The following is a 14,923-nucleotide window of genomic DNA, read 5'->3' on the forward strand; positions in this document are numbered from 1 at the left end:
TAGTCTGTCTGAGCTAGGGTGACCAGATAGCAAGTGTGAAAAATCAGGACAGCAGGTGTGGGGTGATTGGCAATTATATAAGAAAAAGCCCCAAATATTGGGACTGTCCCTATAAAATTGGGACATCTGGTCACCCTAGTCTGAGCCTTCATAGAAGCAGCAATAGGCCATAATGCAGAAGATTTGGGGACTGCATTTGACCATGCCTGGATTAGATAAAAATATAGGAAAAAAGGATTTAAAAAAAGGGTGTATGTTGAATGTTTGACTTTCAGTCCCTGACTGAAAAAAGTGAAAATAGCTCAGCTATAGTGGTGGTATTTACTATATCTGTGATTCTAGGACTTCAGGAAAATGAATGTACCTCAGATCGACCATAGCCCTTACTTATGGTGACTATAATTTTAACACTGTGGCCTTCTTTGGGGTGGGCTCCATCTGTGACATCATCCAGTAAAATATCTACAACACAAGAAGCAAACATATTTTATAGAACGTGATTAAACTGAGAAGCGATATAAGCTTTGTTTTACTTGTTATTTTAATGTTTGCTGCAAGGTCTTTTAGTAAGAAAGGCTGCTATCACAACCATCTATCACAACAATCTGCAGTATGATTGCTTTAATTGCTACTTACTTCTCCTCCATTGCTGTTGGAAATGAAAAAGTAATGATTTGTCAGCTGGTGAAGGCAATCGTTCCTAATAAGCTTTGGTTGTGTATATCCTGAGATAAGGACCTATACATTCAGTTACTTACAATACATTTTTTTCTTTGCTTTCCTTACTGGAGTGTGTTCAAAACTACCACGGATCCACGTGACAACCTAGTTTAAACCTCATATTATGTAGAAACATAATCTTTGGATGTCCACCTTGCCCTTTAAAATGCTGTCAGTTGAAAAACAGAAAATCCTGAAGCCAAAACTCTTGCTGCTGTAAGCCCATTGGGTTTTACTTTCCCTTCCCAACAGACTTTACCTTACACCTATGAAGCATATTTACATGGAAGAGTCCCTCTTTCCTCATGATGCAGCTTCTAAAGATGCATTCCCTTCTTGTTCTTTTCATGTCATCAACTTCCTTGATCAGAAGGAAGAACTTGCCCAGGAAACTGCTTTGTATTCAGTCTAGACTCACTCGGTGTCTGGCCACTTCTCTGACGATGGGGTTGCAATGTAGGACTTCACAGAGGTCTTGGAGATAGAGAGAATCTCCATTTTCCCCTAGACATCTGTTTCTTGAGCTCCTTCAACAGGGCTCCTGCATAATATTCCTGCAAGGAACTCAAACTGCCCTTTCCCCACAAAGATTTTTTAGCATAGCATGAAGGCTTCCACTCTTGGGGGCTTTTCACTAACTGTCTGAATAATTCAAAATCTCTATTCTTCCCCATCATAGCTTGCCTTGCCAATGGAGCAGACTCCAGTTAGGAGTCTTGCAACCCTCAAGCACACTTAACTGGACCACTGCTCCAGAGCCTCTGGTTAATAACCTGTTGGTTTCTACAACAGTCCTAGAAGATTTGATGGTGGAAACTTCACACACTTGCAAGCTTCCTGCTGCCATAGCAAAATGATAGGCATTGTTTAGATTGGAATGGGTACATGTTTGAATGGGATTTTCTTCTCCTCTGTATGTCCTTAGACTTGTTAGTTCTTATAATCAGAAGTAATCAGCTTGCATACTAGAAGAGCATGCATAAATAACACACACAGAATTATACACAGTCTACAGTGTTTTTTTGTTGTTATTGTTGTTTTTTTGCTGTACCTGACTTAATAGAACTCTAGATTTAGTCAGAACCAAGAGATCTGGAGCTGCAATTTCAGGATCTATTCATGAAAAGGTTTCTAAATTTAGTACTATTGAACAGACCACTGCTCTGGTATTAGGGGCTTCCTCCCATAGAGTTGGGGGGGTGAGGGGGGAAGCACAATAAGACTTTTCCTCCCAGGTACTGAATGAATGTGTTTGTAGTAGAAAAAACACATCGTGCCTTGTCCAGGGACAACACAGCCTCATCCATTCAGTGAGTTAATCCAGGCAACAAAAGGGCTGGCGTGTAAAGAAAAACATGCTGATTTTCATATAAAATATAAAATTAAACCAGAAGAGAGGCTCAAATACCCATGTAATCAATGACTGGCAAGATACTGTGACTGACTGCCAACTCAAATTATTGTCAGGCAGTTTGGCACATCCCCAGCTGTAGTATTGCCCAGACTCCATCTATAATTATTAGCCACACTGTTATTGCTTCCAGAGATTGCATTATACTTTCTACAGATGTGCATTACTGATGGTTTCTCTGCTTCTGCTATGCTCATCGTTCTAACAGTTGAGACAGTACTCCTGTTTCTTGGCCACTGTATGCAATGAGTGCAGAAGAATTACAGTGGGGAGATTGGGATTATCTATTCTCAGACACTATGGTATTGTATAATGTGGGAATATTCAGAACCTAAATCCTGGTTGCTTTTCTACCTGGGGATTACCACAGAAGTCAATAAGAGGATTTAGTGAGCAGAGCAGGATTTGGCACTACAGTAAGTGGTAAATGGGTTGATCTGGACCCGACTGTATATGGAAAGAAAAAAGGTCATCTTAACCTAGACTACATATCAGTATTCCACAACAAATTATTAGAATCTAATTCTAAACAGTGTTCACTTTCCTTCCTGATTGCAGAAATGGTGCATTCTTAAGGAATCTGCAGGAAATGAACAATACAATATCTGCAGATAAAAGGGAACGTTTCAGCAACTACTCTCACATTTGTCCCACAAAGATGCATATTTCAGCAGTTCTTTGGCACCTGTTCTACAATGGTGCCCTTCTTATCAAATATCAAGCCGTAGCATACAAAAATCAAAGAGAAACATTGCTAGGAGCTAGGAACATACTGTGTGTAGGATAAATAATCTGATATTACTATTCTCTGACTTCTAAAGCCAAATTTTCAAAAGAGATCACCAAAACTGTTTGTGATGTCCATGTGCAAACACCCATTAGCCATGCAGATCTGAGGTTTATGCATACAAATCAATGCATGTGTAGTTTCAGAAGGCACATTTGAAATATGGACCTTTAAGAAGATAAAAATGAAAGAAAAATACATTCATGTTAATCATGTGTATATATATATATGTATTATTCACCTGACGTAACAGAGTCTGTGATATTCAAGTTGTTCAAAGAAAGCCCTAATGATTGCCGTGATGAAGAAGAGGATGTGCTGCTTGAAGACTCAGAAGATGGTCGAGCCGGCTTCCCGGTATTTCCGGTCTCTGCCTTTAAGCGATCGTTTTCAGCTTTCAGTATCTCAATTTCATTCTAAAACAAAAAGAAATCAGTATAGAAACATGGGAGATTTTTGTCTCTGAAAACCACTGAGCACTGGGTGGTTGTTCAGGCAACTTGCTGCTCACCAGCAAGAGCTAACTGATTGAGTAGCTCTGTAGCAGCATGCAACAATATATCAACAGTACAATACAGTTAGCAGAAACTGGATTCCCTTCAGTGCTGAAATGGGAAGGGGCGGGGGAATGCTAAAAGCTCCTTTTACTCTTGCATCAATATCACCGCTGATCAACACAATGTTCAAGTCCTTGTGTTTACTACAGGTCTGACATATTGCACTTGGAATTTTCACTCCAGAAAGCCATTTTACTGTGTCAAATATCTTATATAATAGTTATTTCATTTAAGTGGTTACTAAAATCTCAGCTAGATAATGCTGCTAAAGTCACAGAAGACTACCGTTGCCGCTAGAAGTACATTGAATCAATGACGTCACCAAGGAGATACGAAATTAAAACCAAACAATAAAAATAATATAGTTTAACTGTTTCATAACCCTTGTTGACATCAGACACAGTTTTTGATCATCCCAACATGGTATTGTTCACATAAGAGCCAAAAAAAAACCCCACTTTTGATGAAAACATATAGTGACAGATGAATCAGAACAGTCAGGATTTTTTTGTTAGCTAAATCCTCCGAGGTGCCGAGAGATTATCGAGTTTACAATAATCAAATGAAAACTTAGCCTGAGCACAGCCTGGTACCAGCTAAATCTAGCTTTTAGATGCTTCATGAAACACAGTACACAGCAACTGCTTATTCCTGGAGATGGCATGGCACATCAGATTTAATTCCATATTCACTCACATTCTGCTAAGTGTCTGAAACTTTCATAAAGGCTCTTCAACCACATTTTAAAAGTAAAAACATAAAGGATAGCAATCCTCCCCACACCCCCAATGAAAGAAACCAAACAAGCAAAGAATGGTGGGAAGTGAAGAGAAGGGGTCAAACATGTAAAAAATGCCAGTAGGTAATAAAGGCATCTGGGTTCACATCTGGAATAGGGCTCCAGTGAAATGAGTCATGTGATATCAAACCCTTCCCCATCATATATGAAATTATTAATTGCAGCAATTTGCCCAGCTGAGCCACATTAGAATGATGGGCAATGAGAAAGCTGTGTTGGGAAGGTTTTAGGGTGCTCTGAGTGTGCACAGTATAGTGCTATACAACTTATTTTCCCCTCCCTTCCCAGAAACACCATGTGAGCTGGAGAGCCCAGGAAGGTTTCCCTTTTAAGAATGCTCTAGGAAGGAGAAACATGGCAACAACAGTGATTGCCAGGAGCATCAGGGGACTGGGGACTAGCCAAGCACTGTCCCAACCCTGTGGAGTCATGTGACCACAGCAAACCATTCCATCCATCCTAGGAGCACACCTGGGCTGGAGCCCTCCTCAGAATTTCATTTCAGGTTCCAGACTCTGTGAGCTGGTTTTTGCACTTCGGAGACTGAATGTTCAGATGAGGGTGTAGGAATGGGAAGGTGCAGCTAGGATTGAACACAGATAGGCCCTAAATCAGCAGGGCTCTGTGGTGAAGACTGCCGCTACGAGCTCCAGAGATAGATCCTGTAATGGCGGGAGCAGCCAGCATGCTTCCAAACCCCCAGGACTCTTCCAGTGAATGCAGTCACCTTTCTGAATTTCCCCTTTCTTCACAGAATAAGGTCTCATGCAGATGGAAGGGGAGTTTGTCAGCAGGCAGGGGTTGGGAAGATGCAGGCTGAGAAGCTGGGTTGAGGAAGGACATGAGAGGGGGTCATGGGTAATAATTAAGCAAGAATTTTAGTGGGCTAGTAAAAACAAATTGTTTGGGTTTGTGGAGAAGAGTTGGGTCAGGAACTAATGAGTCCAGTAGAGGGGATAGTCCATGTACATAAAAATAATAATGCCTTCCTCCCCCCCTTGAGTTAACAAGCTGTGTAACAATCAGCTTCCTGATCTCTTTGATTGTCTGTCAGATCTCTTCTTCCCACACAAGCCTTTTAGATTGTAAAAGCCTTAGGGAAGGGATTATGTTTTCCTGTGTATCTGCAACACACATTTTGATTGCTAGTGTAATATAAATGATGAGAATTAATATTATCATTATAGTGTCTAGAGTTATCAAGCCTGTCGCTAGGAAGTGCTATCGATCTCTCATGTTCCTGTGTTCCAACATTTCTCTACATAAACAAAATAAAATAATGGGAAGGAGTAAAAACCAAACAAGCATGCTTTATGTGAGCACTGCCCTACTTACTTATGCCACTGCACTGACCTGCATGCGGTTCATGGCTTCACGAATCTGATCAAGATGGTGTGCCGAGCTGAGGGCCTCGAGACGAATGTCTGTTAACTTTAGCTCTTTTTCCCTTAGCTCACTCTTTAGCTGCAGAATAATTTCAGCCTCTGCCTCTGTGCACTCACATATCCTAAAGAGGAGAAGGAAAATAGGCAGGAGATTAAAGGAAGCATCTCTCCTACAAGCAGTGTCATTATTACATATCAAAGAACAGAAAATGGCTGCTGCTGGTAAAACCTAGGAATGGAGAGAGAATTTTATGAAAGCAATATGAAGAGGTTCAAACTGCAAAATAATAATAAAGAAAAAAAGGTAAAATGTCCAGATGAAATGATCATTTCTCTTTTTTATCTTTCAAATTTAGTTAGTTTCCTGTGGTGGAAAAAAAAGATGTAAAAACTGAGTATGTACAAAAACCTAGAAATTTTTTTTACATGTTTGGTTTTTCAAATGTGGAATGGCAGTATTTTCAAATGGCTTGAACTATATTTCTCAGCTGTGCTACTTTTTCTGTGCAAAGGCTATGATTCCCCCAGGTAGCAGTGATCAAAACGGAGCTATGGTGGTAAAATTAAACTATTGGTACATACTATTTATTAGACACCAATAGTGTGCTTTGTGCTGTGCAATACACAAAAATATAGCCCCTACCCTTATGATCTAATAGACAGTCCCTGCAGGGGCTGTCATATTTACCTATAGTCACCGCATTATAATATATGGTTTCTCAAATACTGCAGTTATTTACTTATATATATAATAGGGTAAATATGTAACTGTGGCTAAATGTAGATTTTTACAGTGGATTGCATAGTGCGGTTACAGAGACAGAAGCATTTCACTTGACTTTGTCTAGTGAACCCCAGTAGCTACCTGATTCTTATTCTACAATAGTACAATTCGCCTCACCTGTTATGTAGAATACCATGTTCCTGAACCCATTAGCTATCTTAATTAAATCCATTCCATGACATAGAACTGTCAGAAAATGGAACAACAAGTTTCTGCCACACTTCAGCACCAGTCAATGCTTGCAGTCAATTTGCTCTGATGTTATTTTGCTTTTATTACTTCTTCTAAATAGTTAATGTTTATAAAATACTTTAAAGAGGAAAAGCACCACATAATCAGTATTATTATTGCTAGTAGTATGCAAACATGAAACAGAGGTCAGCTTTCAATTGCCAGAATGCATGCAAATGCATTTTGGGAAAGAAAATGACACACTCTTCAGGTTAGCACTTGGATATAGCAATTCCATGCCTCACACTCCTTTTTACCGGGATCTATGCCTGTATATCACATGACCATTTTGCCTTTTCTTTGGTGCCCAGATTACAGATGACCTGCATATACACACATTAGACAGACAGAAGCAAGCGGAGGAAAGAAAAGATTTAGAACATGAGACTCAGGTCAGAAAAATTAAAAAGAAACCGCTGCAAAGGAAAGAAGATATAGTTCATCGCATATAAAAACATTAAATGGCAAATTAAAGAAGGGAAAATGTCAGACTTTAGCCTGACTATATTAACACCATGTACCAGTATTTTATATGTGAGAAAAAGAGATAAAGACTCATATTACAACTTACCAGGCTATTCCCCTTCACTCAACCACTGCAGCCACCATCACCACTGAACTGATGAGGGGTTTTGCATGTGTGGGAATACTAAAAGAGATATTGACCTACCAGAAGGCTAACTTTACTTCAAAGCTAATGGGAGAATTGTGCAACCTCTTAAAAATCAAGGCCTTGAAGACGTTGGTCTACCACCCCCAGACAGATGGGCTGGTGGATCACTTCAGTAAGATGATGAAAGAGATGCTTAGGAAATTTGTGACCTTGGATCACCATCACTGGGGTTAGTAACTTCCACAACCCTTTCTGCCATCCATGAAGTGCCACAGGCACTGACAGGGTTCTCACCATTCGAACTACTATATGGGAGACAGCCATGCAGGATCACAGACCACCACCACGAGAAAGCCAATTTGGTACAGTATGTGATCCACCTGATGGAGAATTTGGAAACACTGAGGGCTTTTGCTAAAGAAAACCTGCTGAAATCCCAACAGAACCAGAAACGGACCTGCAACCAAAGGGCCAGGATGTGAGAATTTGGGCCTAGGAATAGGGTATTATTGTTGCTATTGACCTCAGATTCAAAGTGACTGACCAAGTGGCAGGATCCATCTGAGGTGGAAAGAAGGGTGTAAGGGACCAGGGTGTAGGCGGTCACAGCTGGGCTGACGTCTGCCCGCCAGGGACAGAAGCCGCCAGGCCAGAGTTAGAGGAGTCTCAAGGCCAAGCTCCATAAACAAGAGTCAGGCTTGAAGTCAGGCTGGAGTGAGAGACTGGAGATCAGAGGCAATACCAGGTTAGGATCATGAGGTAGTAGTCAGAGTCAAAATCAGGCTGGAGTCAGAGACTAGAGTTCAGCAGACAAGGTAATGTCTGGCATAGTAACAGGCCAAGATCTATGTGGTTGCCCAGACAACTTCCTGGACAGACCCTGGGGTTAAGTAGGGACACTTGTCCAATCAGAGGGCCACAGGGTACTGTCACTCTGGGTTTCATGAGTGGTACTTTCTGCGGCACCTGTTCTCCATAGTGCTCCCTGTACGTGCTTCTACAGGGCCTTCCAGTGGCACTATGGAAATATCAACCACCCCAGGCTCTGCAGATCCAGGTTCTAGTCCCTGGGTCCTTACAAAGGGTGGGGGTGATCAATTATGATATCTACCAGCCAGGGAGAGAAAATAAATGCAAATATATCAAGTGAAACTGCTAAAGGCTTGGGGGGACCAAGAAGGCCTTCTCATAGCACCTTTTCCCCTACAAAAACTCATTAGATCACCTGCAAGCACCATGATGCAGGACCAATACCAATGGAGGGAGAACTCCAGCCTGAACAGAAACAACAATTATGATAGCTGATTGAAGCCTTCTTCTCAGTATTCTCGGTGCTGCCTGGAGGCGCCTACCATCACACGGACACCAAAATGAGGGAAAAGGTCAAAGAAAGCCTTTGACCGCTTCCATCGAAAATTTGAGAGATAGTCCATCAAGAACTGCAGGCCACGGTGAACTCAGGGGCGGCTGAGGAATCCCACAGTGAGTGGATACCCATAATACTTGTGCCAAAACTCAATGGGTCAACACAGATCTGCATTGATTTCCAGAGTGAATGCAATATTGAAATTCAGTGAGTACCCATGCCTAGATAGATGAATTGCTGAACAGGCTAGGAGCTGCCAAATACATATCCGCTTTTGATCTAACAAAATGTTATCATCAGTTTCCTTTGAAAACTAAATCACCAGAGAAGACTGCATTTTCCACCCCTTTTGGTATCTACTACTTTAAGACCATGCTACCTTCCAATGCCTAATGAACCAGTTACCCATGGACGTTAAACTGTGGCATCCAGCAAAGATATTGTCATTTCTAGCAATGAGTGGAACGATCACCTAAAACACATTACCGCACCACTGCAAGCCCTCAGAGAGGCAGGACTAACGGACAACTCTGCCCAATGTAGACTGGCCAGCGGGGAGGTAACTTACCTCCGCTATACGGTAGGTGGCAGGTGTCTGAAGCCGCAGATTGGTAAAGTACAACCTTGGACCAATGCCCCATGCCAACCACCAAAAAAGCAAGTGTTTCGCTTCCTGGGCCTTGCCAGCTATTATAGACTTTTTGTATCAAGTTTTGCCACCATTGTGGCCCCCTGGCAAATCTGATAAAAGACACAAGCCTAAGAAAATTCAGTGATCTGAAGCCTGCAACAAGGCATTCAAGATGCTGAAAGGTCAGCTAAGTTGGGAACCAGTTCTCTCAAGTACAGACTTTTCCAAGATGATTCATACTGCAGACTGACACTTCAGATGTGATTCTTGGGGCAGTACTTTTGCAGAACTCTGAAGGGGAAGCACATTCCATTCTTTACCTTAGCAGGAAGCTGTTTTCCCAAGTATCCTACTCTGTCACTGAGAAGGAGACCCTGGTCATGAAGTGGATCATAGGTGCCTTATGATATTATTTGTTGGGGAATCCTTTCCTTTTAGTAATAGACCACACACCCCTCCACTGGCTGAACTTGATGAAAGATACCAACCCTAGGATCATGCAATGGTAGCTTTTCTTGCTGCCCTATAGTTTCCAAGTAATTCACCAAGCAGCAAGGGACCATAAGAACATGGAGTTTTTTTCATGGGTAGGGGAAGAATAAGGGATCCATAATGGTACCCTGGCACTGAACTTGAGGTGGAGAGCGTGTGATGGGGTATATATACCCTGTACCAGAACTGAAGGGGGTAAAGAGCAATTCTGGGCCCAGATGACCCCACCCAGCCACCCCTCATCCATACTGGAGAGTATGCTTGAGCTGGAGGCAGAGCACAAAAGGGAGCCAGACAGCGCAGAAGCAGCTTGACAGGGCTGGAGTTTGGTGGAGAGGAAGGGCCCAGGCACCCCTACCAACTCCCCTCCTTACAAAGGGCACAGAAACCCTCACTTCCAGACTCTCCCTTGAGGGAGGAAGGAGAGGGTAAAGACTTTTAGAACCCACAGCTTCGACTGGACAGCCGCAGGGGTCAACAAATGGACTGAAGGGCCTCCCCCCAGTCATGAAGGCAGGGGACCCCATATCTTCCTTGCGATTCAGTCAGCCCGAGGAGAGATGAGACTGACTGTGTCCTGACAAGCAGGTCTAGTCAACACCCACCCAAAAAGCAGACCAAAACAGGGTGTGATTGTGGCCCAGGAGAAATATTGGAGGTGGGGTGAGCAGAGGCCTACCACCCTAACCAGCAATGCCATCAGCGATTATCATCCATCCCAGTTTAGCACAGAAAAGAGTAACATAATCCAATGGCTAGGAGTTGAAGCTGGACAAATTCAGACTGGCAATAAGGTGTAAAATTTTAAGAGTGAGAGTAATTAACCACTGGAACAATTTACAAAGGATTGTGGTGAATTCTCCCTTACTGACAATTTTAAAGCCAAGATTGGATGCTTTTCTAAGAGATCTGCTCTCGGAATCATTTTCGGGAAGTTCTATGGTCTGTGTTATACAGGAGATCAGACTGATGATCACAATGGTCTCTCCTGGCCTTGGACTCTATTAATTGTTCTAAATGGTGCATTCAGTGAGTTTAGAAATGAAGGGAGGAGAGCAGATGGAATGGTAGTTAAAAAAGAAAGGAAGTCAAGGGTGTTTTTTTTGAGGTTGGGGGATTCTTGACTATGCCTTTTTCTTTGTGGAGAAAAAGCCAGCATAAAGGGAGGTAGATACAGGGAGAGGTGCTGAGAGTAGAGGTAGGTACAGGTAGTAGAGACAATAAGCAAGTGAGATTGGTGACAGAGACAGAGGGAAAGAATAAAATGGCACTGGTGAGGAAAGGTGGTGGGAGAGAGGACGAGGGAAGGGAGGGAGGGAAGCCAGAGTTAAGCTTCTCTTTTACAAGTCAGCTACTTTGTGTGTGTGGAGGAGGGTGCAGCAGAAGCGGAGGATTTCAGGAGGGAGTCAAAGTGACTAAGTGGCTGGTGTTGGGGATGTAGGCGTCAGAGTGGAGAAGAACTGGCGGCGAAGAGAACAAACGTGTAGTGAAGGGTGTCCAGCAGCTCATGGGATATTCTCAGAAGGGGAGATGGGAAGGAGCCAGGGGGATGGTACATGACAGCAACATAGATGGGGAGAGTGTTGTCTGATGGAGCATTGTTCAAAGGAGATGGTGGAGCAGAACACTGCAAGGAAGACTGAGAAAAGCCCAATGCCCTCAACACAGCCATCTGGGGATGACTTAACACAAGGGGTGTGAGAGGAGAAGGAGGAGGGGCTGTGCTATAAGACAGCACTGCTGCAGAAACAGTGGTTAAATGGGGGAGGGGGTTGCAGGTTTTTGTCAGAACCAGGAGATGATGGATGGAGAGAGAGAGCTATGAAAAGGTTGCAGATGTTGGTGATCGTTTCTGAGATAGAACTGGCCAGGCTTAAGGAGGTCTGTTTCACAGTCCAGATATTTGATAAGAGCAGCTAGTATAGAAAGAGAGACTTACGCAGACGCTGACTGTGATGGTTTCAATGACAATGTCCCACAGTCCCCTGAGTTGTGGGGCAATTTGGGTGATGATGGAAGAGATGAATCGGTGAGTTCTTCTATGTCGGAATGTGAGGAAGGAGGCTTGGTGGACTTTTTCTTTCCAAAGGCCTGTTTGAATGAGCTTCTTAGCTGGAGAAAAGAGAAAGAGAGAAAAATTACTTCCCTTGCCTCTCTGGATTTGTGCAGCTTCTATTTTGAGGAGTTAGTTTGCAGATGCCATCCTAGCCACTGCCTGAGGTCAGTATATAGAAGCAGGGTATTAACATATGCAACACAGTATCTCTAAAGATATGATACAGTGTTTTTTTTATTAATGCAGCGCAAACTGAATGCTATGGAAAAAGTGCAGGATCAAGTGCTTTGGCTAAGGGGGTGCTCATTTAAAACCATGAACCTCCTGTGGAATTCCATTTCCATGGCATTCCCTTCAAGGTGACTGGTTTTAAATAACCACTTTGTTTCTAGAATACAGGCAGACATTGCTGATATCAAATGCTAAAAGTATAAGACAAAATCCAATTGATGTGGTTTGTTAATTTATTTTTCTATTAAGAGTTTGAACTGGAGAACTATTCAAACATATAATTTGCTACAATTAGGATCAGAAGCAAGAGAATTTAAGCTGTGATATAAGTTTTGCCCTTTAGTTTACTGTTGAGAAGAACATTAGCTGAAAGGTATTTTTTTATTGCAGTTGTGTTTAAAGTAGCAAGTTCTTCATATATACAAGCATTGCCTTTTCTTGCTAGAAGCTCTTATCCATTATTGAAAAGGGACAGAATAGCCAAAGAGCCATTTATTTCAGGAACCAAGAGGACAACAGTTTTGTTTGCAATGAATTTTCACATTGTAATTAGTCCATTCGTTGATAGAGTAGTCTATTCAGAAGAGTAACTGATATTAGGAAAAATTGTGCTTTTCCTCAGAAAATTGCTCTTGTTAAAATTGTATGAAGCTTGATGACAAACTGATCCCTCTACAAAACAGTAAGGCACTTAAGCACTTTACTTCAATGATATAATTGGAGAGTGGGGAGTGTGACCACTAATCAAAGAAATATTATTTAAGTTCTTTCCAGCTCATGATTTTTAACAAGAAAGAAATGGATTTTGGCTACACTCCCCCTTTTTACATTTTAAACTTTGAGATTAAAATGAATAGAGACAAACTGAGAAGACATACAGGATAATCTGTTTTTAGAAGGTACAAAAGCCTACTGCCAAAATGAATAGCAATCATGCCAAGATAGGGTTCTTTATAAATGCATGCCAAATTTTCCATGGTTTATATTCACCTCACTTCCTCTAGAGTTCACCTTGCAGAAACATGAAAGAGTGGGGAATTACAAATCAAGGGAATGAAGGCTGATGAGTATTTTAAAATATTACCTGCATAAACATTTTTTAAACAACAAAAACATATTTTTTATTATGTATAGAAAATATTTCAATAAAACTTTCATACTGTGTGATATCTTTGTGATTTGTTTGATTAAAAAGCTTTATTTCTCTAAACATTGTATCTTTTTCACTCTTCGAACTATTAACAGATTTCAGCTCATTGTTTGGTAACAATTTTTAAGTGAATCCATTTTACTAAAGAAAATTAAAACAGTGTTATCAAAGCCCAGTCATTTGTTTAATCATAGCAGCTATTTTAATGTTATAATTTTGTTTTAAATTGATCCTGACTGATGTAAATAATTTCCCACTGGTAATCAACAATTTTTGGCTTGCCAGGAACATCACAGTGTGACTTTGTATGAACTGCTCCATATCTCTCTGGCTCCACAAGAATATTGTAGATGAAATGGGCCATTATGCTATTCAGGAACGAGGAAGCTACATAATATTTAGGCGATGGGTTTAAACCTGCTGAGCACATACCCAGTTTTTCTTTTTCTTTTTCTTGGAGTCTGCATCATTACTGCTGCCAATGCTAGAATGGCTTGTGGCACTGTTGATGCTGGAAACACTTTCTGAGGAATGTTGTCGTCTTATACGCAAATCTAAAAAAAAAGAAGATACTGTATAAACCATCTGTTCATCTGTGCTATGGACTCTAGTTTCAATATAATAAGTCATACCTACATTTATGCAGCACCTTCTTTCTCTAAAGGAGCTCAAATACACATATGATATGTAACAGGCATTGATGTTTTTTCTAGCCCTGATTCAACAAGGTATTTCAGCATGTGAGTAGTCCCACTGAAGTTAAAGGGCTACTCGCATGCCTAAAGCCAGGCACAAGTTTAAGCATCTTATTAAATAGGGGGCTCTCACTGAGGTGCCAATCCCGGACAGCAATCCGTGCAAGTGGACCCTTATATTTAAGCAGATCCTTGTCCAGGATTGGGGCCTAACTATGTTACAGTTCAGTTGCTTAAATAATTTTCAAAGCACTGACTTACTTCTTACAGAGCTGTTGTCTGAAGGGTCTGGACACTGTTTGACCCTTGGCTGAATTGGATTTTGAAGCAAGATTCTACTCCCTGACATGTCACCCTGGGAATCAGCAACCAGTAGTTTATTGAAAATAAAATATAATAAAAGACCTGGAAGGTGAAGGATATTGGAAGTGGAATATAGGTCAGTGAAGCTTTTGGTTTTATTATTTTTTTAAGTCTCTAATAGCCATATCCTAATCACCAGAAAACATACTCCTTGCATACACCCCAAAATACTGGGAGGAACTACTTTTTAAAAGAATTATTCAGAAGTGCCACTTTCTAGAATTAAGCTACATTGTATTGAAGACATTTAGTAAAAAGGTCTTGGGATAGTTGCTCATAAATTATGCTACTTATAAAAAAACGATCAATGACATTTACAAAAAGTCACCTTCCTTATCATTTTTTCTTCTCTGGTTATTCCTTTTTTGACTGTTGATTAACAACATGAATGATCCTGCCCACCTTTGCAATATATGGTTTGTTATGTGAAGTCCTGGACATGTTTTATACCCACAGGTGTACTGAATGGGTTAACTTTCAGCACTCAGCAACTGATTCCTGACCATACAAATTTGAGAAGTCAGGGCTCCAAGAACTGTGTGGCACATAGGTGATGCATGTGAGTTTTTCAGCTGTGGAAACACCACAAATATGACAAACACTGACTCCAGAATTCTCTCATCCTTGCCACAAATACTGTCCTCAAAATAAC

General features: G+C 41.3%; 1 protein-coding gene across 12 annotated transcripts in view; it reads right to left on the reverse strand.

Moving 5' to 3' along the window:
• NAV3 (neuron navigator 3) overlaps nucleotides 1–14,923 on the reverse strand; it is a 757,820-nt gene that overhangs the window by 17,685 nt on the left and 725,212 nt on the right. For 9 of the 12 annotated variants that reach the window (XM_074941992.1, XM_074941993.1, XM_074941999.1 and 6 more), the window contains 6 exons: nucleotides 13,646–13,767; nucleotides 13,054–13,074; nucleotides 11,716–11,888; nucleotides 5,628–5,781; nucleotides 3,160–3,334; nucleotides 365–462 (listed from right to left, as the gene is read on the reverse strand). In XM_074941992.1, the coding sequence (XP_074798093.1) occupies nucleotides 365–462; nucleotides 3,160–3,334; nucleotides 5,628–5,781; nucleotides 11,716–11,888; nucleotides 13,054–13,074; nucleotides 13,646–13,767 (743 nt within the window). The remainder of the gene's footprint in view (nucleotides 1–364; nucleotides 463–3,159; nucleotides 3,335–5,627; nucleotides 5,782–11,715; nucleotides 11,889–13,053; nucleotides 13,075–13,645; nucleotides 13,768–14,923) is intronic. The other 3 variants (XM_074941998.1, XM_074941996.1, XM_074942001.1) reach the window with 1 other exon arrangement.

Source organism: Natator depressus, chromosome 1 (assembly GCF_965152275.1).
Source record: "Natator depressus isolate rNatDep1 chromosome 1, rNatDep2.hap1, whole genome shotgun sequence".
Classification (NCBI taxonomy): domain Eukaryota; kingdom Metazoa; phylum Chordata; order Testudines; family Cheloniidae; genus Natator; species Natator depressus.